Consider the following 24,910-nt stretch of genomic DNA (forward strand, 5'->3'; position numbering starts at 1 on the left):
GCCACTCTTGATAAGGGCGTCTGCTAAACGTCGTAAATGTAAAATCACTACAAACACAAACTATTCTACATACCATGCACTTTAATATCTACACTGACATTTATACTGGAATCTGACTGATGCAGAGAGTGATATCATGCTATGTGAGTTATATGTACAATATCTTTAGTATTTAATTATTTTTTTACAACAACGTTGAATATTGTTCACAAAGAACTGTCTTGCTATTTGATTGTAAGCTACTTCTTTTTTTTTCTTTTCTTTTTTTTTTTAACCATCATTGCAGCTGTATTAATTGTTAATCCTGATTAAACAATTAATCAAATCAAACTATCTTTCCAAAAACCGAAATAAGACAATACTTTTTGACGAATGTTTATTCATTTCTCATATATATGCATATGCCATTCGAATTAAGGTATTTGAGGTATGTATTTATTTTTTATATGAATGGGATATAGTTGACATTGTTTCAGACTTGAACAAGAATTTATCTTAAAGAGATTTAGATGCAATTTTGCCCATCATACTTTTCTTGGTGTTTAGTTCAGGTTTAAACAGAATAATATAACATTTAGGAGTAAATATACAGAACAGTAGAGCAAAACTGGAGGCCAAGATGGCAAAGATCTCCACAGCTACAGTGAATTTTCCAGGAGAGCTGACATAAGCTGGAATAAAGGTGATCCACACTGCACAGAATATGAGTATACTGAATGTGATGAATTTTGCTTCATTAAAATTATCAGGCAGCTTTCTTGCTAGAAAAGCCAAAACAAAGCAAAATAAAGCCAAAACTCCTATATAACCCAGCACGGCCCAGAATCCTATAGCTGAGCCCAAGTTACATTCTAATATGATTTTTTCTTTGAAGTAGTTCATGTTCTTGTAGGGAAAAGGAGGAGAAACTGTTAACCAAATTATACAAATCAGGACTTGTATAATGGTAAAAGCAACTACACTGAGTCTCTGTTGTAGAGGTCCAAACCATTTCATGACATTGCTGCCTGGAAGTGTAGCTCTGAAGGCCATTAACACAACTACTGTTTTTCCCAGAACACAGGAGATACAGAGTACAAATGTGATTCCAAAAGCTGTGTGGCGCAGCATACAGGACCACTTAGAGGGCTGTCCAATAAATGTAAGTGAACAGAGGAAACACAGAGTCAGTGAGAAAAGCAGCAAGAAGCTCAGCTCAGAGTTGTTAGCCTTAACAATTGGAGTGTCTTTTTCTTTTAGAAATAAAACAGCTACTAACACAGTCAGTGAAGCTCCAAATAAAGAAAAGAGTATTATTATTATACTAATAACCTCTGTAAATGAAAGAAACTCAACAACCTTTAACACACATTTATCTCTTTTAGCATTAGACCAAAAGTCTCCTGGACACTGCTTACAATTATTGGAATCTGCAAAATAATCATAGTTATTATCATTAGAAAGTTAATATCTTATAATTTTATTTATTAATACCAGTTTTCAGAAACTGTATCCTATATATTAAAAGGATGATACACATTGAACAATTAACAACTTGCCTTTGAAAGCTGAAATTACCTGTGTGGTTACTGATCTCTCCCTCTGCACATGGAATACAGTCATAACAGCAGACAGGCCTTCCTTTCTGTGCAGCTTTCCTGGTTCCTGGAGGACAGCTTTCACTGCACACAGACCTTGGCTTCTAATGTGAACAATATATTAGACCAAAACTTTAATATTTTCACAGTAAATGTTTTTATCTATCAATTCCATGAAGGCCTAAGCAATTGTTTGTTTACTATTAAAATCTGAGCATCATTATGGCCTTGTACCTTTCACATTGACAAACTACAATATACTAATGTGTATATTAGTGTTTTATGTGTAATACGTGTTTTATTCGTATTTATTAAAAATGTTTATGTATATAAAACATTCTGCTTATATTGAAATAGTTTCAATACAACAATTTTTTTATTAACTTCTGTGTGCACCTGAGGTTTGTCTCCAGCCCAAACTATATCTTCAGTATTTAGAACAATTTGTTGTCCATTTGGCAGAGAGGCATCATAATAGCCTACAACCTTAAACACCACTTCTCCATTCAACCCTTGTTGCCAGTTCACCACATCATACTTTGCAGCTGTTGCCCCAGTGCTGTCAAACCAAATCTGTTCTCCTACTTTAGTGGTAAAATTTACCTTTTTTAGAGACATCACAACCTTTAAATAGAAAAGCAAATAAGTATTTATATCATAGCAATATCAAATTTACATAATCTGCTTTTCTACTCTTCTTTGTGTTACCTGCCATGGTTGTATTTTTTTGTCTTTTTCACAACTCTGATATTCTGTGCATTTTAACAGACTGTGTAGAGAATGTGCCACAGCATAAACTGCATTGTAAAGATTATTTGCATATCTCAATTCTAAAATATCCTTACTGTAGTTTTTATATTGAATCATTTCTTCATATTTGCTGCAGTTGATTTCAGTTTGAAAATTGCTTCCCTCTGTATGTAAGCATGGGACTGCTGTTTGCCAAAATCCATTGACAGCATAATCTACAAAACCACCAATATTCAATTTTCCCACATCAAAACCAATGGCTCCAGCCAGAACATTATAACTTGCTGGTGTTGCTAGATCAACAGCAGTAATCCATGCTTCAACACCAATCATCTGGTAGCCAGTGACATTCTTTAGAATCAGCTGTTCTGTTAAAATGCTTATATCGAAAAAAGCAAGAAATAGAATAATTACTTTAGCTGTGCCTTTCCGAATAATGTCAACCACATTCATGATTTTGGCAGGATTTGCTCGATCAAACTTCTCTGTGTACTCAACACATATTCCCTCCTCTTTGGCTGCATTTAGAAAAATAGTCATTCCACTGTTTCCGTAGTCATTATCACTGTGCACAGCTCCTACCCAAGACCAGCCAAAGTGCTTGACCATAAATGCCAGTGCTCTACTCTGGTAGTAGTCACTCGCTATGGTCCTGAAGAAATATGGGTACTCCTTTCTATTACTCAAACATTCACATGTGGCAGAATAACTTATCTGAGGAAAAAATGAAAGGTTTAAAAAAAATGAATAATTCAATACAAAAAATACATCATATTCTGATGCATCTGACAGTTTGTACTTGTTTTATGTGTTTGCTTAGTCCTAGCAAGAGAAGTTTAGGTAGAAGCCTGTTTAAAAAAAAATAACAATTACAGTTGACATCAAACAAAACACTTTTTTATCTGTCTTGTAAATACTACATACATTTTTAATAAAAAATGGTTAAAATAATTGATACTTACCACTGGAATCATAAAAGGTTCTGTAGTTTTTGTAAGCGCTATAGTAGCAGTAGACCCTGACTCCCCTATGATGGCTTGTACCACTGCTTGTTCATGGCAGGTCTTATTTGTTATGTCCTGACCATTAATAAAAGCTATGGCTGCCTTGATAGATAATAAACTTGAGAGACAAGTATCATAAATCTTGTAACCAATTGAGATATTTGGGAGCAAGGTGTTACTTCTGTTAATTTCTTCAACTGCAAAAGTCATCATCTGAACAAGCCGTAAATAAGCAAGAAAAAATCTACAAAATACACAAAAATCATGAAATTTCAAATTATTTTGTACTCAAACTGAAAAGTAATATAATGGAAATATTCAGATTATTATTACGCAGAAAACTACAGTTTCTCAAAATGACTAATGTATCAACTACAACTTACTTAGTGCAGATTAAAGGTGAAGGTTTTTCAGTATATTGCAGTGACTGCATCTGTGTACCACGATGTATTTGAAACACTGCTCCAATTATTACATCTCCATCCTTAGATAACAATGGATATTCTGGTTCTTCCAGAACATGGCAATTGTCTCCTTTTGCCAGGCACAGAGAAGAGAGTAGTAGAAGGAAAAACATTACAGATCCTGACCAGTGCTTTTTGGAGATAGTCCTGAACATAGACAGCTTTCCTATATTTATAGACATGCTCTGTGTGTTCTTTGTATGACTATACATTATTGACAAATCAGAAAAGTTGTTCAGCTGTATGGCCTTGTGATGTCATTATGGGCCCTGAGGCTATTTGTGAGTTTTTAGTTGAATTCATTCATCATTTTGTTGGCTTGTGCCTGCTGGTCTTACATGTGCTGTCAAATAGTTTAGCCAATGTTGTATGTTTATGTTTATTGTACATGGTCACTGACTAGTAGAGCGATTGATTTAGCTCTGTGGCTTTCTTGACATCTAGACTGTATACTGTAAATAAAATGTTTTTATATTATATATAAAATATTTTATTCTTTGTTTAAACTTAATTTGTAATTAAATCAATAAATGATTTATATTTTATAATTGTAAGCCTGCGTGGTTTATTTTTATTGATTGCAATAAAACAATCACATGTTTGTGTTGCCACAAATTTAGTCATACTAAGTTCAGGGCAATGGTTTTTCAGTGATTATAATGCTGGACTACTGTTCTAAATGTAGTACTGCTACATGCTTGAGCCAAACCTTTAGCTCTAACTGCTTGGTTGTATAAATGAAATAAATGCTCCAATTTATTCTGTAGTTATTTTCCGTGTGGGCTCTGCACTTTATGTATTTCATGGTTAAAATGCTTAATCTCTGTACAACAAACTTTAAAACCTTAGAATGAAGCTTTGTTACCAGTAAGAGATGAGGGGATGCTGCATTATCTGCATCATGCATGCCCATAGCGTTTCAGACTTTGAGCTTAAAGGGTTCTTCATATATTATGTAGACAGGAGATAAAGAGAGCTCTGGGTATAGAAAAAGAGGTGGTATATATTTTATGGTCTACAAATCAAGCTGCAATTAAAAGAATGTATACTCCTCCAGGTGCTTTAACCTGGAATACCTCATACGTCTATGTCATCAATAAGTCATCAATCAAATCATCAAAATAGGACAGGAGGCGCACTCCCATTACCACTGAGATGCCAGTGGAATGAAGCAACATCTTCAACTACCTTGTGTTTAAAACATTGTTGCTCTTACATGGTTCACTTACACTGCAGCATTGGTGGAAAAAGCTCACCAGCATTTTTCTTGCTCAGATGGCTACGTAAATTTGCTATTATCCTCAAAACCACCTGTTTGGAGAGCATCCCAATGGGCTGCATCACTGCAAAGTGAGAAGTGTGGACAACCAGCACATTATTGGAGGTGAGCTTTTCTCTATCCAAGCAGGGTGTAAGAAGGTGCCTCGATTCCTTAAACACCATATTGACAGCAAGCATTTCTCTGTACCTCACACCATGCTAATAAATACAATAGGTCTAATGAGGCACATATGGAAGCAATGGGAACAAATGCGAGGCAAAGGAACACAAAGGCAATATCAGGTGGGGCAAGCAAGGAAAAAACTCAGATGGGAAAAAGAAAGAACGGGCCAGAAAAGGCTGGAAACCCGACAGGCATTACATCCTGCACCAGCAGGCTGTGGACCAACTTTTCAGCACATTTTCCAAACATTATATTTAGACACAGATTCTTGCCTACAAAGCCAAAAATGGACCAGCACTTTCTTATCTTAAAGTTTTATTCCCTGAGGGAATGAGACACTGCGTCGGAACGCTTTGGGAATGTGGTCACTTTGCCCAGGCTCTGAATAATGTGGGCAATCAGTCAAAATTGGAGGAAGGCTGTCACTTGCGTGGTGACATCATGACCAGGAAGTATAAAACACACAAAGTAAAGCCGGTGCCAGCCAGCGTCGGAACGCTTTGGGAATGAGTGTTCCACACTGCCACACTAACCAGTCCCTGACTAGTGTTAATTAAGACAGCTATGGTTAAGGAAAAAAGTTCAAGGTTGTAAAACCTGACAAAGGTCAGCGGGTAGACCAGCCTGCATCGTTACCGAGGTCTTGGAGGGACACTCCAGAGGATCAAACCTTAGAGGCTGCCACACTCCAGGTTGAGTGTGCTCTGACCCCGAATGTTGCGGAGAGACCAGAGGACACATAGTAGTACACAATAGCATCAATAAACCATTTGCGGAGGGTCTGCTTATGTGCAGGAAGGCCTCTCTTCGGAGGGCTGTAGCAGATGAAGAATTGTTATGACTTCCTCCAAGGACTTGTCCTGTGGACATAGCAGTCCAGTGCTCGGACTGGGCACAGCCAATTCATTTCTCCTGGTCTGGTGTCTGGAATGGAGAAGGATTGAATGCCTGAAGCCTAACAGGTTGTGGAATAACCAAGGGCACCTTGGGGACATAACCCGTTCTAGGGTGCAGGAAGGCACTGGCCATGCCTGGAGTGAACTCCAGAGAGGAGGGGGCCACAGAGAGGGCCTGTAGATCACCTACTCTCCTCAGAGAGCAGATAGCCAGCAAAAACCCAGTTTTAAGAGACAATTGCCTTCATGAAATTTTGGCCAACGGCTAGAAGGGGGGCTCAGACAGAGCCTCCAACACAATGACCAGGTCCCACCCAGGCACTCTTGGTCACACCGGAGGCCTCAGCCTCCAGGTGATGTGCAGAAAACCTGGCAAGAGTGGGTTTCTGCCCATTTAATGACCCGACACGGGGGCGCAATATGCCGAAACAGTGGATGCGTAGACTTTAATGGTGGAGAAAGCCAACCCTGCAGGAACTCCAGCACTGAACCAACCGGGCAGTGGACTGGGTCAAATTGGTGCTGAGTGTACCACACAGTGAATAGATGCCATCTCGCAGCATAGGAGCTCTGAATTGGAGAATGGTCTCTACTACCTTAGTGGAGAGACCAGAACCTTGGAGCTGTGCCCCATCAAGGGCCACAGCCACAGCCTCCAAAGATCTGGTCAGGGATGAACTATCTTGCCCCCTGATTGAGAGAGGAGATCCCTCCTCACAGGACTTTGCCATGGAGCCTGCTTGAAGAGGGCTGCCAAGTCTATGAAACATGGACAGCCAGGTGACTATGGAACTACCAGGAGGAGACGGACTCTGTCCCAGCAAACTTTCTCCAGAACTCCCAGAAGCAGTGTAGACCCCCCTCTCATCAGTGAGCGGTTTAGCTGACGTAAATCTAGGATAGAACGCAACCCACCATCCTTTTTGGGAACTATGAAATACTGGCTGTAGAACCCAGACTCTCTGTATGATGGAGAGCACCTCGGTGGCCTCCTTCTTCAGGAGAGTGTCTACTTCTCGTTTCAAGACCAGAGCCTGCTCACTTCCCACCAGAGTGGGACAGAGCCCGTTAAACCGGGGTGGACAAGACCCAAACTGAATCGTATAGCCTTACTCTACAGTGCGCAGGACCCATCAAGACACGTTTTATACTTCCTGGTGGTGACATGACCCAGCCTGCCTCCAATTTTGACTGATTTCACACATTATTTAGAGCATGAACAACGCGGCCGCGTTCCCGTGCTTTCTGACGCAGCTGGAGTTCCTGAAAGGGAACTTCATTCATGAAGATTTAATCATTTATAGAGACTTCAAAACACTTTTGTATGCCACTTTTGATAAGGGCATCTGCTAAACGTCGTAAATGTAAAATCACTACAAACACAAACTATTCTACATACCATGCACTTTAATATCTACACTGACATTTATACTGGAATCTGACTGATGCAGAGAGTGATATCATGCTATGTGTTATATGTACAATATCTTTAGTATTTTTTTATTTTTTTTTTTACGACAAAGTTGAATATTGTTCACAAAGAACTGTCTTGCTATTTGATTGTAAGCTACTTCTTTTTTTCTTTTCTTCTTTTTTTAACCATCATTGCAGCTGTATTAATTGTTAATCCTGATTAAACAATTAATCTAATCAAACTATCTTTTAAAAAACCGAAATAAGACAATACTTTTTGACGAATGTTTATTTATTTCTCATATATATGCATATGCCATTAGAATTAAGGTATTTGAGGTATGTATTTATTTTTTATATGAATGGAATATAGTTGACAGACTTGAACAAGAATTTATCTTAAAGAGATTTAGATGCAATTTTGCCCATCATATTTTTCTTGGTGTTTAGTTCAGGTTTAAACAGAATAATATAACATTTAGGTGTAAAGATACAGAACAGTAGAGCAAAGCTGGAGGCTAAAATGGCAACGATCTCCACAGCTACAGTGAATTTTCCAGGAGAGCTGACATAAGCTGGAATAAAGGTGATCCACACTGCACAGAATATGAGTATACTGAATGTGATGAATTTTGCTTCATTAAAATTATCAGGCAGCTTTCTAGCTAGAAAAGCCAAAACAAAACAGAAGAAAGCCAGAACTCCTATATAACCCAGAACTGCCCAGAAACCTATAGCTGAGCCCAAGTTACATTCTAATATGATTTTGTCTTTGAAGTAGTTTATGTTCTTGTAGGGAAAAGGAGGAGAAACTGTTAACCAAATTATACAAATCAGGACTTGTATAATGGTAAAAGCAACTACACTGAGTCTCTGCTGTAGAGGTCCAAACCATTTCATGACATTGCTGCCTGGAAGTGTAGCTCTGAAGGCCATTAACACAACCACTGTTTTCCCCAGAACACAGGAGATACAGAGTACAAATGTGATCCCAAAAGCTGTGTGGCGCAGCATACAGGACCACTCAGAGGGCTGTCCAATGAATGTAAGTGAACAGAGGAAACACAGAGTCAGAGAGAAAAGCAGCAAGAAGCTCAGCTCAGAGTTGTTAGCCTTAACAATTGGGGTGTCTTTTTCTTTTAGAAATAAAACAGCTACTAACACAGTCAGTGAAGCTCCAAATAAAGAAAAGAGTATTATTATTATACTAATAACCTCTGTAAATGAAAGAAACTCAACAACCTTTAACACACATTTATCTATTTTAGCATTAGACCAAAAGTCTCCTGGACACTGCTTACAATTATTGGAATCTGCAAAATAATCATAGTTATTATCATTAGAAAGGAAATATATTATAATTTTATTTATTGATACCAGTTTTCAGAAACTGTATCCTATATATTAAAAGGATGATACACATTGAACAATTAACAACTTGCCTTTGAAAGCTGAAATTACCTGTCTGGTTACTGATCTCTCCCTCTGCACATGGAATACAGTCATAACAGCAGACAGGCCTTCCTTTCTGTGCAGCTTTCCTGGTTCCTGGAGGACAGCTTTCACTGCACACAGACCTTGGCTTCTAATGTGAACAATATATTAGACCAAAACCTTTATATTTTCACAGTAAATGTTTTTATCTATCAATTCCATGAACGTCCTGACCCTAAGCAATTGTTTATTTACTATTAAAATCTGAGCAACATTATGGCCTTGTACCTTTCACATTGACAAACTACAATGTGTATACATGTGTTTATTAGTGTTTTATGTGTAATAAGTGTTTTATTCGTATTTATTAGAAATGTTTATGTATATAAAACAACCCAGCCATTAGGGGGGCACAAGCCAGTGTACTCTTAGTGCCGGTCCCAAGCCCGGGTAAATGGGGAGGGTTGCGTTAGGAAGGGCATCCAGCGTAAAACATGTGCCAAATCAAATATGTGGATCACAAATGAGAATTTCATACCGGATCGGTCGAGGCCCGGGTTAACAACGACCGCCACAGGTATCGTTAGCCGACAGGGTACCGGTGGAAATTGGGCTACTGTTGGCCGAAGGAGGAGAATGAGAGGAGGAAGGCGTCTACTGAGACGGCAGGAAAAGGAGCAGTGTAGGAGAGTAGAGGTTCGGGTTGGTACTTTAAATGTTGGTACTATGACGGGTAAAGGGAGAGAGATAGCTGATATGATGGAGAGGAGAAAGGTAGATGTGCTGTGTGTTCAGGAGACCAAGTGGAAAGGGAGTAAGGCCAGGAACATTGGAGGTGAGTTTAAACTGTTTTATCATGGTGTGGATGGAAAGAGAAATGGTGTAGGGGTGATTCTGAAGGAAGCGTACAGTAAGAGTGTAGTGGAGGTGAAGAGAGTTTCTGATAGGGTGATGATCATGAAGGTGGAAGTTGAAGGGATGATGATAAATGTCATCAGTGCCTATGCTCCACAAGTTGGCTGTGAGATGGAGGAGAAAGAAAGATTCTGGAGTGAATTAGATGAAGTGGTAGATGGTGTACCTAGGAAAGAACGATTGGTGATTGGGGCAGACTTTAATGGGCATGTTGGTGAAAGGAACAGAGATGATGAGGAGGTGATGGGTAGGTATGGTTTTAAGGAGAGGAATGTGGAAGGGCAGATGGTGGTAGATTTTGCTAAAAGGATGGAAATGGCAGTGGTGAACACGTATTTTAAGAAGAAGGAGGATCATAGGGTGACGTATAAGAGTGGAGGAAGGTGCACACAGGTGGATTATCTTCTGTGTAGGAGATGCAACCTGAAGGAGATTGGAGACTGTAAGGTGTTGGCGGGGGACAGTGTAGCTAGACAGCATCGGATGGTGGTCTGTAGGATGGTTTTGGAGGCGAAGAAGAAGAGGAGGAAAGTAAGGTTTGAAAGAAGAATAAGATGATGGAAACTGAAGGAGGAAGAGTGTAGTGTGAGGTTCAGGGAAGAGGTCAGACAGGGGCTCGGTGGTGGTGAAGAGGTGCCGGATGATTGGGCAACTACTGCAGGAGTGATGAGGGAGGCAGCTAGAAAAGTACTTGGTGTGACATCTGGAAATAGAAAGCAAGACAAGGAGACGTGGTGGTGGAATGAGGAAGTGCAGGAGAGCATTAGGGGAAAGAGGTTGGCAAAACAGAAGTGGGATCAACAGAGTGATAAGAAAAGTAGGCAGGAGTACAAGGAGATGCGGCAGCAGGTTAAAAGGGATGTGGCGAAAGCCAAGGAAAAGGCATATGAGGAACTGTATAAGAGGTTGGACACTAAGGAAGGAGAAAAGGATTTATACCGATTGGCCAAGCAGAGGGACCGAGCTGGGAAGGATGTTCTGCAAGTTAGAGCAATAAAGGATGGAGAGGGAAATGTGTTGACTAGTGAGGAGAGTGTGTTGAGAAGATGGAGGGAGTATTTTGAGCAGCTGATGAATGAGGAAAATCAGAGAAAGAGAAGGTTGGAGGATGTGGAGTTGGTGAAGCAGGATGTAGATAGGATTAGTAAGGAGGAAGTGAGAGCAGCGATTAAGAGGATGAAGAATGGAAAGTCGGTTGGACCAGATGACATACCGGTAGAAGCGTGGAGATGTTTAGGAGAGATGGCAGTGGAGTTTTTAACCAGATTGTTTAACAGGATTCTGGAAGGGGAGAGGATGCCTGAGGAATGGAGAAGAAGTGTGCTGGTACCGATCTTTAAGCATAAGGGAGATGTGCAGACCTGCAGTAACTACAGGGGAATTAAGTTGATCAGTCACACCATGAAGTTATGGGAAAGAGTAGTGGAAGCCATGCTGAGAGAAGAGGTGACCATCTGTGAGCAACAGTATGGTTTCATGCCGAGGAAGAGCACCACAGATGCCTTATTTGCTTTGAGGATGTTGATGGAGAAGTATAGAGAAGGACAGAAGGAGCTGCATTGTGTATTTGTGGATTTAGAGAAAGCGTACGACAGTGTGCCAAGAGAGGAGTTGTGGTATTGTATGAGGAAGTCAGGTGTGTCAGAGAAGTATGTGAGGGTGGTGCAGGACATGTATGAGGACAGTGTGACGGCAGTAAAGTGTGCAGTAGGTACGACAGACTGGTTCAGGGTGAAGGTTGGACTGCATCAAGGATCGGCCCTGAGCCCTTTCCTGTTTGCAGTGGTGATGGACAGGTTGACGGACGAGGTCAGACAAGAGTCTCCCTGGACTATGATGTTTGCAGATGATATTGTGATTTGTGGTGAGAGTAGAGAGCAGGTTGAGAAGAGCCTGGAGAGGTGGAGATATGCGCTGGAGAGAAGGGGAATGAAAGTCAGTAGGAGTAAGACAGAGTACATGTGTGTGAATGAGAGGGAGGGCAGTGGAGTGATGCGGTTGCAGGGAGAAGAGGTGGAGAAGGTGGAGGAGTTCAGGTACCTGGGGTCAACAGTGCAAAGTAATGGAGAGTGTGTTAGGGAAGTAAAGAAAAGAGTGCAGGCAGGGTGGAGTGGGTGGAGAAGAGTGACAGGAGTGATTTGTGATAGAAGAGTATCTGCAAGAATGAAAGGGAAAGTTTATAGGACTGTGGTGAGACCTGCGATGTTGTATGGATTAGAGACAGTGGCATTGAGTAAAAGACAGGAGGTGGAGCTGGAGGTAGCAGGGCTGAAGATGTTGAGGTTTTCGTTGCGAGTGACGAGGATGGACAAGATTAGAAATGAGTTTATTAGAGGGACAGCACATGTAGGATGTTTTGGTGACAAGGTGAGGGAGGCGAGATTGAGATGGTTTGGACATGTGCATAGAAGGGACATGAATTATATTGGTAGAAAAATGCTGAAGATGGAGCCACCAGGTAGGAGGAAAAGAGGAAGGCCAATGAGGAGGTTCATGGATGTGGTGAGGGAAGACATGCAGGTAGTTGGTGTAAAAGAGGCAGATATAGAGGACAGGGTGGTATGGAGACGGATGATCTGCTGTGGCGACCCCTAATGGGAGCAGCCAAAAGAAGAAGAAGAAGAAGAAGTTTATGTATATAAAACATTATGCTTATATTTAAATAGTTTCAATAAAAAAAATTTTTTTATTAATTATTGTGTGCACCTGAGGTTTGTCTCCAGCCCAAACTATATCTTCAGTATTTAGAACAATTTGTTGTCCATGTGGCAGAGAGGCATCATAATAACCTACAACCTTAAACTCCACTTCTCCATTCAACCCTCGTTGCCAGTTCACCACATCATACTTTGCAGCAGTTGCCCCAGTGCTGTCAAACCAAATCTGTTCTCCTACTTTAGTGGTAAAATTTACCTTTTTTAGAGACATCACAACCTTTAAATAGAAAAGTAAATAAGTATTTATATCATAGCAATATCAAATTTACATAATCTGTTTTTCTTCTCTTCTTTGTGTTACCTGCCATGGTTGTATTGGTTTATCTTTTTCACAACTCTGATTTTCTGTGCATTTCAACAGACTGTGTAGAGAATGTGCCACAGCATAAACTGCATTGTAAAGATTATTTGCATATCTCAATTCTAAAATATCCTTACTGTAGTTTTTATATTGAATCATTTCTTCATATTTGCTGCAGTTGATTTCTGATTGAAAATTGTTTCCCTCCATTGACAGCATAATCCACAAAACCACCAATGTTCAATTTTCCCACATCAAAACCAATGGCTCCAGCCAGAACATTATAACTTGCTGGTGTTGCTAGATCAACAGCAGTAATCCATGCTTCTACACCAATCATCTGGTAGCCAGTGGCATTCTTTAGAATAAGCAAGAAATACTATAATAACTTTAGCTGTGCCTTTCTGAATAATGTCAACCACATTCATGATTTTGGCAGGATTTGCTCGATCAATCTTTTCTGTGTACTCAACACATATTCCTTCCTCTTTGGCTGCATTCAGAAAAATTGACATTCCACTGTTTCCATAATCATTATTACTGTGCACAGCTCCTACCCAAGACCAGCCAAAGTGCTTGAACATATATGCCAAAGCTCTACTCTGGTAGTAGTCACTCGCGATGGTCCTGAAGAAATATGGGTACTCCTTTCTATTACTCAAACATTCACATGTGGCAGCATAACTTATCTGAGGACAAAAATGAAAAGTAAAAAAAAATGAATCATTTAATACAAAAATCATAATTTGATGCATCTGACAGTTTGTACTTGTTTTATGTATTTGCTTAGTCCTAGCAAGAGAAGTTTAGGTAGAAGCCTGTTTAAAAAAAAAAAAAACAATTACAGTTGACATCAAACAAAACACTTTTTAGCTGTTTTGTAAATACTACATACATTCTTAATAAAAAATGTTTAAAATAATGAATACTTACCACTGGAATCTTAAAAGGTTCTGTAGTTTTTGTAAGTGCTATAGTAGCAGTAGACTCAAACTCCCCTATGATGGCTTGTACCACAGTTTGTTCATGGCAGGTCTTATTTGTTATGTCCTGACCATTAATAAAAGCTATGGCTGCCTTTATAGATAATAATCTTGGGAGACAATTATCATAAATCTTGTAACCAACTGAGATTTTTGGGAGCAAGGTGTTACTTCTGTTCATTTCTTCAACTGCAAAAGTCATAATCTGAGCAAGTCGTAAAAAAGCAAGAGAAAATCTACAAAATACACATAAAAATCATGACTTTTCAAATAATTATTTAATTTAACAGAATAGTAATGAAAATTTGATATTCAGATTATTATAAAGCAGAAAACTACACATTCTTCAAAAATCAACTAGAACTTACTTAGTGCAGATTAAAGGTGGAGGTTTTTCAGTATATTGCAGTGACTGCATCTGTGTTCCACGATGTATTTGAAACACTGCTCCAATTATTACATCTCCATCCTTAGATAACAAAGGATATTCTGGTTCTTCCAGAATATGGCAATTTTCTCCCTTTGCTTGACTAAGAGAAGAGAGTAGAAGGAAAAACATTACAGATTCTGACCGGTGCTTCTGCAGAATCAGTCCTGAACAGCGAGTCTTTCTATATTTATAGACATGCTCTGTGTTCTATGTATGACTATTCATTATGGACAAATCAGAAAAGTTATTCAGCTTTGTGGCTTTGTGATGTCATTAAGGGACATAAGTCTATTCTAATAATTCTTTCATGATACTTTTGTCACTTTTGGTTTATTCATCTATTAAAAACACCATTAATTACATAAGGCTATTTTGGTTGGCTTGTGAATGCTGGTCCTGCATCTGCTCTCAAATAGTGTAAACAATGTTGTATTTTTATATTTCTAGTACATGAATACTGACTAGTAGGGACTAATTGATTTTACCTCATTGACATCCAGATTATATACTGTAAATAAATTAAACAATAAATTTTTTGTTTAATCTGAATTTCTAATTAAATTCCTCAATTATTATTATTATTATTATTATTATTATTATTAATATTATTATTATTTATTAATTTATTAATTTATTTATTTTAATTGTAAGCCATCCCTTACGAGGGAAATATCAAGGTCCGTGACGTCGGAGTGACGTGGGGCCGCCTTCCAGTGGGCTCACCACCTGCAGGAGGGACCGTAAGGGACGGTGCTGTGAGGATTGGGCAGCAGTTGAAGGCGGGGGCCTGCTTAGACTGCTGCCCCCGCGACCCGGATTACGGATAGGCGGGAGAAAATGAATGAATGAATGAATAATTGTAAGCCATCATAGTAGTTTTTATACAACCCCAATTCGAAAAACGTTGGGACACTAGGCAAATGTAAATGTAATGTAAAATGTAAATGCAATCATTAATCATAAATCCGTATTCTATTACATATATATATATAATTTAAAGGAACAAATATGGTCATTTGAAAATTGAAGGATGCAATAGGTCTCAAAAATCTGGAACAAGGCCATGTTTTCCACTGTGTAGCATCACATCTTCTGTCCATGTACATTTGGGAACTGAGTAGGCCTTTGTTTTGCAAGAGCATTGTTGTCCCATTTTTGTTTGATAAAGGATTGTAGCTGCTCAACAAGTCTGGGTATCCTTTGTTGTGTTTTTGTTTAAAGATGTGCCAAATGTTTTCAAATGGTTAATTGTCAAGACTGTAGAAGGCCAGTTTAGCACCCGGACTCTTCTACTAGGAAGTCATGCTATTGTAGTAGATGCAGTGTCGTCAGTTAACATTGTCAGGGCCTTCCCTGGAAAAGATTTTTCTGGATGGAATCACTTGTTAGAGATGTGGCTTTTTGAACTATACTGATAACAAGCCACATAGTCCATCTTCACTTTAGTCCAGAGAATTTGGTTCCTTTGTATCCAAAAAGAAATAAAAATTTTGATTTTTCTGACCACAGAACAGTTTTCCACTTTGCCTCAGTACACTTTAATTAAGTGTTGGCCCAGAGTATATGGTAGCATTTCTGAATCATGTTCACATATGACTTCTTCTTTGCACAATATAGATTGACACCATCTTTCTGGACCACTTAAAATTTACGAATAAAGATTTTAACTGTACATCACTCATGAGGCTCGGGTTCAGAGAGGTCGTGTCTCAGATCAAGTCCGAGGACGGATTTGTCATACGTTAGATCTGGAGGTCGCATGCTCCCACGCAGCCATCCTTCACTACAGACGGGAGGTTCCGGAGGTTGCTTTCGGGGCGAAGCTTACCAATATCCGTCCTCCCGTTCAGCCTAGCACTCTCACCCCATACCGCTGCGGCTTCAGGGCATCCGCATTTTCTATTATTTATATGATTGGTTGATATTGGCTCGTTTAGAGCACCAGGCAGTTCGGCATGTGATGAGATGTCGTTCTTGCCTGCATGGTACTGGGGTTCAGACTGAAACGCCATGTAGAGTGTACTTTCTCCTTTGTGGAGAACCACTTTTCTTGGCGTGGTGTGGGACTTGGCCAGGTTGCGGGCATGGTTGTCTCCCGCCCGGTTTGAAGTCATCCTCACCACAGTTGGGAGGGTGGGATCAGGCCAGCCACTAACTGTGAGGCAGTTCCATAGGCTGCTGGGTCTCATGGCGGCAGCTTCCGGTGTAATTCCACATCCCGGGACAGTTGGATGTCAGAGCAGACGCCCTGTCGAGACAGTGGCTGCCAAATCCCTCCTCAAGGGCCCTCCGTTGTAGTAAGGGCCCTTCTCCACTCCAGTGCTCCCCACAAGGAGGTTGTACGATGCACAATGGCAACTGTTTACATCATGGTGTGGGCACGGTATGTTCCGTGTTCGCCATCATGGCATATATTGCCTCGCCTGCGGGGCTGTCTCTGGGTAGGCACCCGTTGGTGAAACGTTTCCTCCGCGGCACCCAGAGACTGAGGCCCCGGTTGCGACCCAGAGTGCCTGTCTGGGACTTGGCAGTTGCCCCGTCCCGCCTGGAATTTGCCCCTGGCATGGCCAGAGTGTTTCTATACACGAGGCATGGTTGCGTACCTAAGGCAATGTGTTGTTACAGGCATTCTGCCCTTCTCTGTTTATAGCCCCCGACCAGGGGTTGCAGGCCCGGCTGTGTCCAGTGCGAGCACTGGATGCTTGTCTCCAAAGGACGAGTCCTTGGAGGCGGTCGGTGCAGCTGTTCGTCTGCTGTGGCCCTAATAGGAAAGGTTTCTGGCCGATGGGCAGACGTTAAGCAGGTGGGTAGTGGATGCCATCCTTTGAGCTACGAGTCCTGGTCTCCCCGCTCCGATCGGGGTCTGGCCTCGCTCCACCTCTATGGCCTGGTCTGCTGGAGTTCACTCCTGGACATTGCGACGCTGCGGGCTGGTCCCCCCCCCGCTGACCTTGTTGGGTTGTGGCCTCGACCCGGAGCCACTCCGGGCTCCTCTGTCCTGCGTGCAGGTGCCAAGGCCCTCACACACTGGGCAGGGTCTGGTCAGTGTGGCGTGATTGGACACTCGTTTCCAAAGCGTTTCGACGCAGCTCGAGTTCCCAAAGGGGAACGTCTTTAGGTTACGAACGTTACCCTAGATCCCCGAGGAAACGAGACGATGCGTCTTCGTTGCCACACTTCCTGCATCCCTGCGCCACTTACCTTCTCTCTTTGCAGAAGCTAATGTCGTTACCACTGCACAGCCATCTTGTAGATTCCTGGTATACGCAACATCGCCTGTCTATGACGTCATGGCTTGCCTATTGGCTAGATTTCACATGTGGTTCAGAGCATGGACAACACAGGGGCATTCCCAAAGACGCTGCGTTTCGACGTCTTGTTCCCTCTGGGAACTAGGGTTACATTCGTAACCTAGAGACGTTCACATCACACAGGACCTTTCTTGGTCCTGTCATACCAACAACCTGGGGAAGAAGGCCCGGCAGCGACTGTACCATCTGAGACGCTTAAGGGACTTTAAACTACCCTCTCAGGTGCTAAAGAATTTCTACACCTGCACCATTGAGAGCGTCCTGATGGGTAGCATCACTTCCTGGTTTGGGAACAGCACCATGCAGGACAGGCAAGCCCTTCAGAAGGTGGTGCGGTCAGCTGAACGTACCATCCACACTGAGCTCCCTAACCTGCAGGACATCTACAGCACGTGGTGCCGGACCAGAGCTAGGAAGATTATGAAGGACCTCAGCCATCCCAACAATGGACTCTTTTCTTTGTTGCGTTCAGGGAAACGCTTTTGCTCCCTGAAAGCGAACACAGAGATAATGAGGAGAAGCTTCTCCCCACAGGCCATTTGGAGTTTACCACTCTCTGCCCCACAGGTTGTTAAATTACAAAGAAAGTTTTTGTGTGTGTTTTCACCTCTAACTTGTATAACAATCTTTAAAAAGGACCATATTAAGACTCCTGCAGGGGATATGGTGCACAGCAGCTAATACAGACCATCCAAACATTAAGGATAAATTTAAGACTGTGTTTAACATGGGAGTAATCAATAAGTCCTACAGGGATTAGAGCAGCCTAGTGGTGGCCAAGAGCAGTGAGTTGATACGGTTCTGTGTGAATTATTGAAAAGTCAACATAGTGTCCAAACTCAACACATATTTAATGCCTCGCATTTAAAAAGTGTTAGATCAGCTAGGCACAACACTATTTTATTTGACAATGGATTAAAATGAAAGATATAAGCAGATCCCTATGACACCAATGACTCACCAAATAATAGCCTTTTTCATTCTATTTGGTTTATTCCAGTTCATTACACTTTCATTTGGGTTGTCTGGAGCCCCAGTGATGTTCCTGTGCTTCCAATTCTGCACTGCCACCTCTGACTGTGATTGGTCCTCAGCCCTTCTTGCACTAGGCAACCTGGCTCTTAAACCCCTGTCTTCACCTTACCTAATGGAAATCAGGTGCCGACATCTGTCATCAGCAGGGAAGAATAGATGCCACTCACAAAGCCTTTGCCTCTACTGTGAAGAGGCCAGACACATGGTGTCCTCACGCCTGGCAAAAGGCAGGGCTCAAAGCAAAGGGGGCAACTGTTACCAGTGTCCTCCAAATCACACTGGGTGCCAAACCATATCAGCAATCAGCCCCATGACCTGGCAGCCTTCATAGAATGTGGGGTTTCAAATTTTGAATTTCTGGAAAAAGCCCGGTTTGCCAGATGGGCATAAAAACCAGGGCACTGTTATGCATTCTTCAGGTCCGTGCCTTAGAAGGGCACAATCTTCATCAGGCTACATGTCAGACCAAGACCTGCTCATGACGATCTCCAAAGAGCACTAAGAATGACTCACTTTCTTGGTTATCCCGACCCCCAATGCCTCAATCATGCTCAGCTTACCATGGTGCCACAAACACAACCCTCACCTAGCAAGATAATGGAATGGAGCCTACATTGTTAAAATCACTGCCTGTCTTCCACAGCCCTCCCACCAGTGGAACAGAGTGGACAGAGATAAGACACAATAATGGTTTTTTTAATGATTAGTTTAATCAGTTAGCATGCAAAAACACGTAAGATGTGATAAGCTGTAAGATTTCCAAGTATTATTTATTTGATACAATTTTACATTATGTACCAATTTTTTATATTTGACACTCTTTTATTAATATTTTTAAAGGGATTTAGATGCCATTTTGCCCATCATATTTTTCTTTGTGTTTAGTTCAGGTTTAAACAGAATAATATAACATTTAGGAGTAAATATACAGAACAGCAGAGCAAAACTGGAGGCCAAGATGGCAAAGATCTCCACAGCTACAATGAATTTTCCAGGAGAGCTGACATAAGCTGGAATAAAGGTGATCCACACTGCACAGAATATGAGTATACTGAATGTGATGAATTTTGCTTCATTAAAATTATCTGGCAGCTTTCTAGCTAGAAAAGCCAAAACAAAGCATAAGAAAGCCAGAAATCCAATATAACCCAGAACTGCCCAGAAACCTATAGGTGAACCCAAGTTACATTCTAATATGATTTTTTCCTTGTAGTAGTTCATGTTCTTGTAGGGGAAAGGAGGAGAACTTGTTAACCAAAGCACACAAATAAGGACCTGTATGAGAGTTAATGCAAGTACACTCAGTCTCTGCTGTAGAGGCCCAAACCATTTCATGACATTGCTACCTGGAAGTGTAGCTCTGAAGGCCATTAACACAACCACTGTTTTCCCCAGAACACAGGAGATACAGAGTACAAATGTGATCCCAAAAGCAGTGTGCCGCAGCATACAGGACCACTGAGTGGGCTGCCCAATAAATGTAAGTGAACAGAGGAAACACAGAGTCAGTGAGAAGAGCAGCAGGAAGCTCAGCTCAGAGTTGTTGGCCCTAACTATAGGAGTGTCCTTTTTTATTAGAAAAAGAATAGCTACTAACACAGTCAATGCAGCTCCAACCAAAGAGAATATGACTAGGATTATCCCCATTATCTCTGTAAATGAAAGAAACTCTATGACTTTTAAAACACATTTATTTTTATCAGCATTAGACCAATATTCTCCTGGACACTGCTCGCAGTTATTTGCATCTGCAAAATAACCATGGGTATTGTTATTAAGATGAATTTATTTTTCATGAGTTTATTTATTAATGCAGTTGCTCAGAAATTGAATTCTAAATAATAAAAATAGAATACAAAATGTACAATTAGCAACTTGTGGTTGAAACTTGGTAATGCTGAAGTTACCTGTGTGGTTACTGATCTCTCCTTCTGCACATGGTATACAGTCATAACAGCAGACAGGCCTTCCTTTCTGTGCAGCTTTCCTGGTTCCTGGAGGACAGCTTTCACTGCACACAGACCTTGGTTTCTAACATGAACAATATATTATTTTATATTAAAATTAAGTACATTTTAAGAAAAATTTAAGAGTAGGTTAAAAATCTTTCTAGTTATTACCAATTTATTTTTCATTTTGCTTGTGTTCATAACTTGTAAAGATTCTCTATAATTTGTTGAGCTGTTACAATATGATTATAAATAAGCAGATTTTCATCTTTGTATGTTTGACTATTTCATTAATTTTATAAAAAAAAAAAAAAAAAAAAAAAAAAAAAATATATATATATATATATATATATGTATATATATATATATATATATATATATATATATATATATATATATATATATATATATATATATATATATATTCAGGCACAAACAAAAGATTATTTTCTTATTACAAAAAAAAATTGTAAATACACAAACATTTATGCAGAACTTTAATCTAAGATTAATGACAGAGGCTCAGTGTATGTACCTCTCTTTTCTCACCAGCCCATAATATATCTTTAGAATTTAGGACAAACTGTTGTCCACTTGGCAGAGAGGCATCATAATAACCCACTGCTTTAAACTGTACTTCTCCATTGTACCCTCGCTGCCAGTTCAACACATCATACCTTGCAGCCATTGCCCCAGTTTTATCAAACCAAACCAGTTCTCCTACTTTAGTGGTGAAATTGACCTTTTTAAGAGCTGTAACAACCTTCAAATAGAAAAGAAAACAATTATTTATATTTATATGACAGTATCAGTCATTTACATAGACTGATGTGTCACTCTTTTTCTTTTTTTTTCTTTCACAACCTTTAAATAGAAAAGGAAATAAGCATGTATATCATAGCAATATCAAATTTACATAATCTGCTTTCCTACTCTTCTTTGTGTTACCTGCCATGGTTGTATTGTTTTGTCTTTCTCACAACTTTGGTTTTCAGTGCATTTCAACAGACTGTGTAGAGAATGTGCCACAGCGTAAACTGCATTATACACATTGTTTGCATATCTCAGTTCTGAAATATCCTTACTGTAGTTTTTATACTGAATCATATCTTCATATTTGCTGCAGTTGTTTTCAGTTTGAAAATGGTTTCCCTCTGTATATAAGCATGGGACTGCTGTTTGCCAAAATCTGTTAACAGCATAATCAGCAAAACTACCAATGTTCAATTTTCCCACATCAAAACCAATGGCTCCTGCCAACACATTGTAACTTGCTTGTGTTGCCAGATCAACAGCAGAAATCCATGCTTCAACACCAATCATCTGTAAGCCAGTGATGTTCTTCATAATAAGCTGTTCTATTAAAATGTTCATGTCAAAGTAGGCAAGAAATACAATAATTACTTTAGCTGTGCCTTTCTTAATAATGTCAACTACTTTATTCATTTTGGCAGGATCTGACCGATCAAATTTCTCTGCATACTCAACACAAATTCCCTCCTCTTTGGCTGCATTCAGAAAAATGGCCATTCCATTGTTGCCATAGTCATTATCACTGTTTACAGCTCCCACCCAAGACCAGCCAAAGTGCTTCACCAAATATGCCAGTGCTCTACTCTGGTAGTAGTCACTCGCTATGGTCCTGAAGAAAGCAGGGTATTCATTTCTGTTACTCAGGCATTCACATGTGGCAGCATAACTTATCTGAGGAGAGATAAAAAAAAAAAAATAGCATTTTGGAATTTTTATTTGCTGTTAGCAAGAAAAAAAAACAACCTTGTTTTAAAAGGAAAAAAATCTACCAACACCAAAAAGAAAACTCATTTAAAGCAATGCTTATGTAGTATGCATTTTATAATTCCTAATGTAAGCAAATGAAAATAAAGCAGGATGTAGTAATAGCATTCATTGCACCATTTGTAATATGTTATCCTGGTTAGGTCTAAAAAGAAATCACATTACACAAATATAATGTCACCTGTCCTCCTGGCTGCATTTTTTTGGTCAGAAATAATTTTCACAGACATTAATAAGCTGCTTAACCACCATGCTGGCTATAAAATAATAATAATAATAATAATAATAATAATAATAATAATAATAATAATAATAATAATAATAATAATAACATTGATCGAAGAACTAAAAAGAGTAAGTGGAGTAGAGAGAGGACTTATCTTAGAAATATTATGATCAATACATTTATAAAATAGTTATTAGAATTGCTTTCTTTTATGCATTTTCTTTTTGAGCAATATCAACAGTAAACCTCAAAGATTTTTTTTTTTTAAAGATATTTCAATTGTGTATGTAATCCACTTTTATCAGGAACTGTTGACTAGTTTTTGTGAGTGCCACAGTAGGAGTGGAGTCTGATTCCCCTATAATGGCTTGTGCAGCTGCTTGTCCAGAGCAGGCTTTAGCTGTTATGTCTATGCCATTCATCAGAGCCATGGCTGCCTTCATACCTAACAATCTGGAGCCACAGTTGTCATAAATCATGTAACCAATTGAGATGTTTGGCAGCAGGTGGTTGCTCCTGTTGATTTCATCGATTGCAAAAGTCATGGTCTGAGCAAGTCGTAATCCTCTAAGGTTAAATCTATGTAATCAAATACATCAAATATATATATATATATATATATATATATATATATATATATATATATATATATATATATATATATATATATATGTATTATGGCATAGAAACATTTAATTAAATATTTAACATAAACAAAAAGAAATACAACACAATGCCAAAATACAATGCACATTTTCTACAAACAAACAAAAAAATAAACCTTCAATGTAAAATTTGTTACCACAACAAACCTAATGCAGATTATAGGTGGAGGTGTTTCAGTATATGCCAGTGACTGCACCTGTGTACCATGTATTGGAAAAATAGCTCCGATCATCACATCCCCATTTTTGGATAGCAAAGGATCTGCTGGGTTTCCTAGAATGTGGCAAGTTTCTTCTTTTGCCTGGCTAAAAGAAATAAAAAGTACAAGGAATAACATTACAAATGTTGTCCAATGCTTTTGCTGCATTAATCCTTAACAGATGTAGTCTTCAGATATTTATAGAAGTACTCTGGGTGTTCTGAGTATGGCCATTCTGTTTGGACAAATCAGAAGGTTGGTTGCCTTGTGATGTCATTAAGAAGGGCAGCTGCACATTCTAATTGTATATTAATTATACATTTTATTCAATCAACAATGTACAAATACAAATTGCTTTATTTTATATACAAATCATTTTCTTTTTACATCGTTTCGTCTCTTCTCATACCAGAAATTCATTCAGTCTTTTATTCCATATGTTATCTCTTTTTATGCAATTGCCAGTACTTCTGTAGCATAAATGGTTGCATATTTGTGCTTTATGTGACATTTTGAATTGAATTAACATCCACTATTGTTGCCTGGTGCATGCTGTCAAACTGTGTGGCCAGTCTGTTCACATTTTTGTATTTCTTGTATGTGTTCACTGATCAGAAATAGATCATGCTTATAGGCCTTTTTTATAACAGCTTGATGTTTATGAGGTCATAAGCTGAACAATAATAAATTTTGGAAGACACCCTTTAAAGCATGGAGATAATCCAAATAATAATTTTAATAGCTCCATGTATCCTTGGCTGCCAGAATCTTTAAGCACTTGATTAAATCACCTGACCTGCTAAATGAATGTGAATATGATATAAATATTTTTCTCACTGAAGATTTAACCAGGTATATCTGAAGTTGGTGCTTTGTAAAATCCTTCAACACAGGAATCTTGCAATGAGAGGGGCAAACCGGGATGTTAAAACGGTAGATCTTTTTAACATCCTGGAGTGGTCAAAGGATGTGCAGACTAGCTACCAGATGTTCTCAATGATATTTTCACCATCTCTCTGTACAACATCATCATAACAACACGCCTTAATGACAAGAAAAATGATTTCCTTATCATGTGGTAAATATTGAGGCAAGAAAATGAGGGACAAATTTCAGTGGCCAGGCATGAAGGCAGAGGTATAGAACTCCTGTCAACAGTGCCCCCACTACAAACACACCTCCACCAAGCCTGCTCCCTTCCCCTCAAACCACTGCAATCAAGGTGTCATTCAAAAAGATAGGCATCGACTTAGAGAGAGACCACTCCTGAAATCCTCATCGGGAAACGAGTACATTCATCATGGATTATGCCACTTGATATTCAAAAGTAATTCACCTTTGTAAGGCTACCTTTGAGAACATCACCTGGGAACTGATTTAGCTCTTCAGTCAAATAGAA

General features: G+C 39.5%; 2 protein-coding genes across 2 annotated transcripts in view; both read right to left on the minus strand.

Annotated features, from left to right (window-relative positions):
- Window positions 1-495: 495 nt before the first annotated feature.
- LOC310732677 (extracellular calcium-sensing receptor-like) lies at window positions 496-14,316 on the minus strand (the record flags this gene model as incomplete). Its single annotated transcript, XM_083553292.1, has 6 exons — window positions 496-1,409; window positions 1,558-1,681; window positions 1,974-2,201; window positions 2,286-3,041; window positions 13,849-14,008; window positions 14,267-14,316. The coding sequence occupies 6 exons, from the start codon at window positions 14,314-14,316 to the stop codon at window positions 496-498; spliced, it is 2,232 nt and encodes a 743-aa protein (XP_083409418.1).
- Window positions 14,317-19,508: 5,192 nt separating this feature from the next.
- LOC310732678 (vomeronasal type-2 receptor 1-like) overlaps window positions 19,509-24,910 on the minus strand; it is a gene marked incomplete at both ends in the record, with an annotated part of 33,894 nt that continues 28,492 nt past the window's right edge. Inside the window, 4 exons of the mRNA XM_083553293.1 lie at window positions 19,509-20,422; window positions 20,582-20,705; window positions 21,159-21,386; window positions 21,572-22,327. Coding sequence (XP_083409419.1) covers window positions 19,509-20,422; window positions 20,582-20,705; window positions 21,159-21,386; window positions 21,572-22,327 — 2,022 coding nt within the window. The remainder of the gene's footprint in view (window positions 20,423-20,581; window positions 20,706-21,158; window positions 21,387-21,571; window positions 22,328-24,910) is intronic.

This window comes from Silurus aristotelis (genome assembly GCF_946808225.1).
Source record: "Silurus aristotelis genome assembly, chromosome: 10".
NCBI classification, from domain to species: domain Eukaryota; kingdom Metazoa; phylum Chordata; class Actinopteri; order Siluriformes; family Siluridae; genus Silurus; species Silurus aristotelis.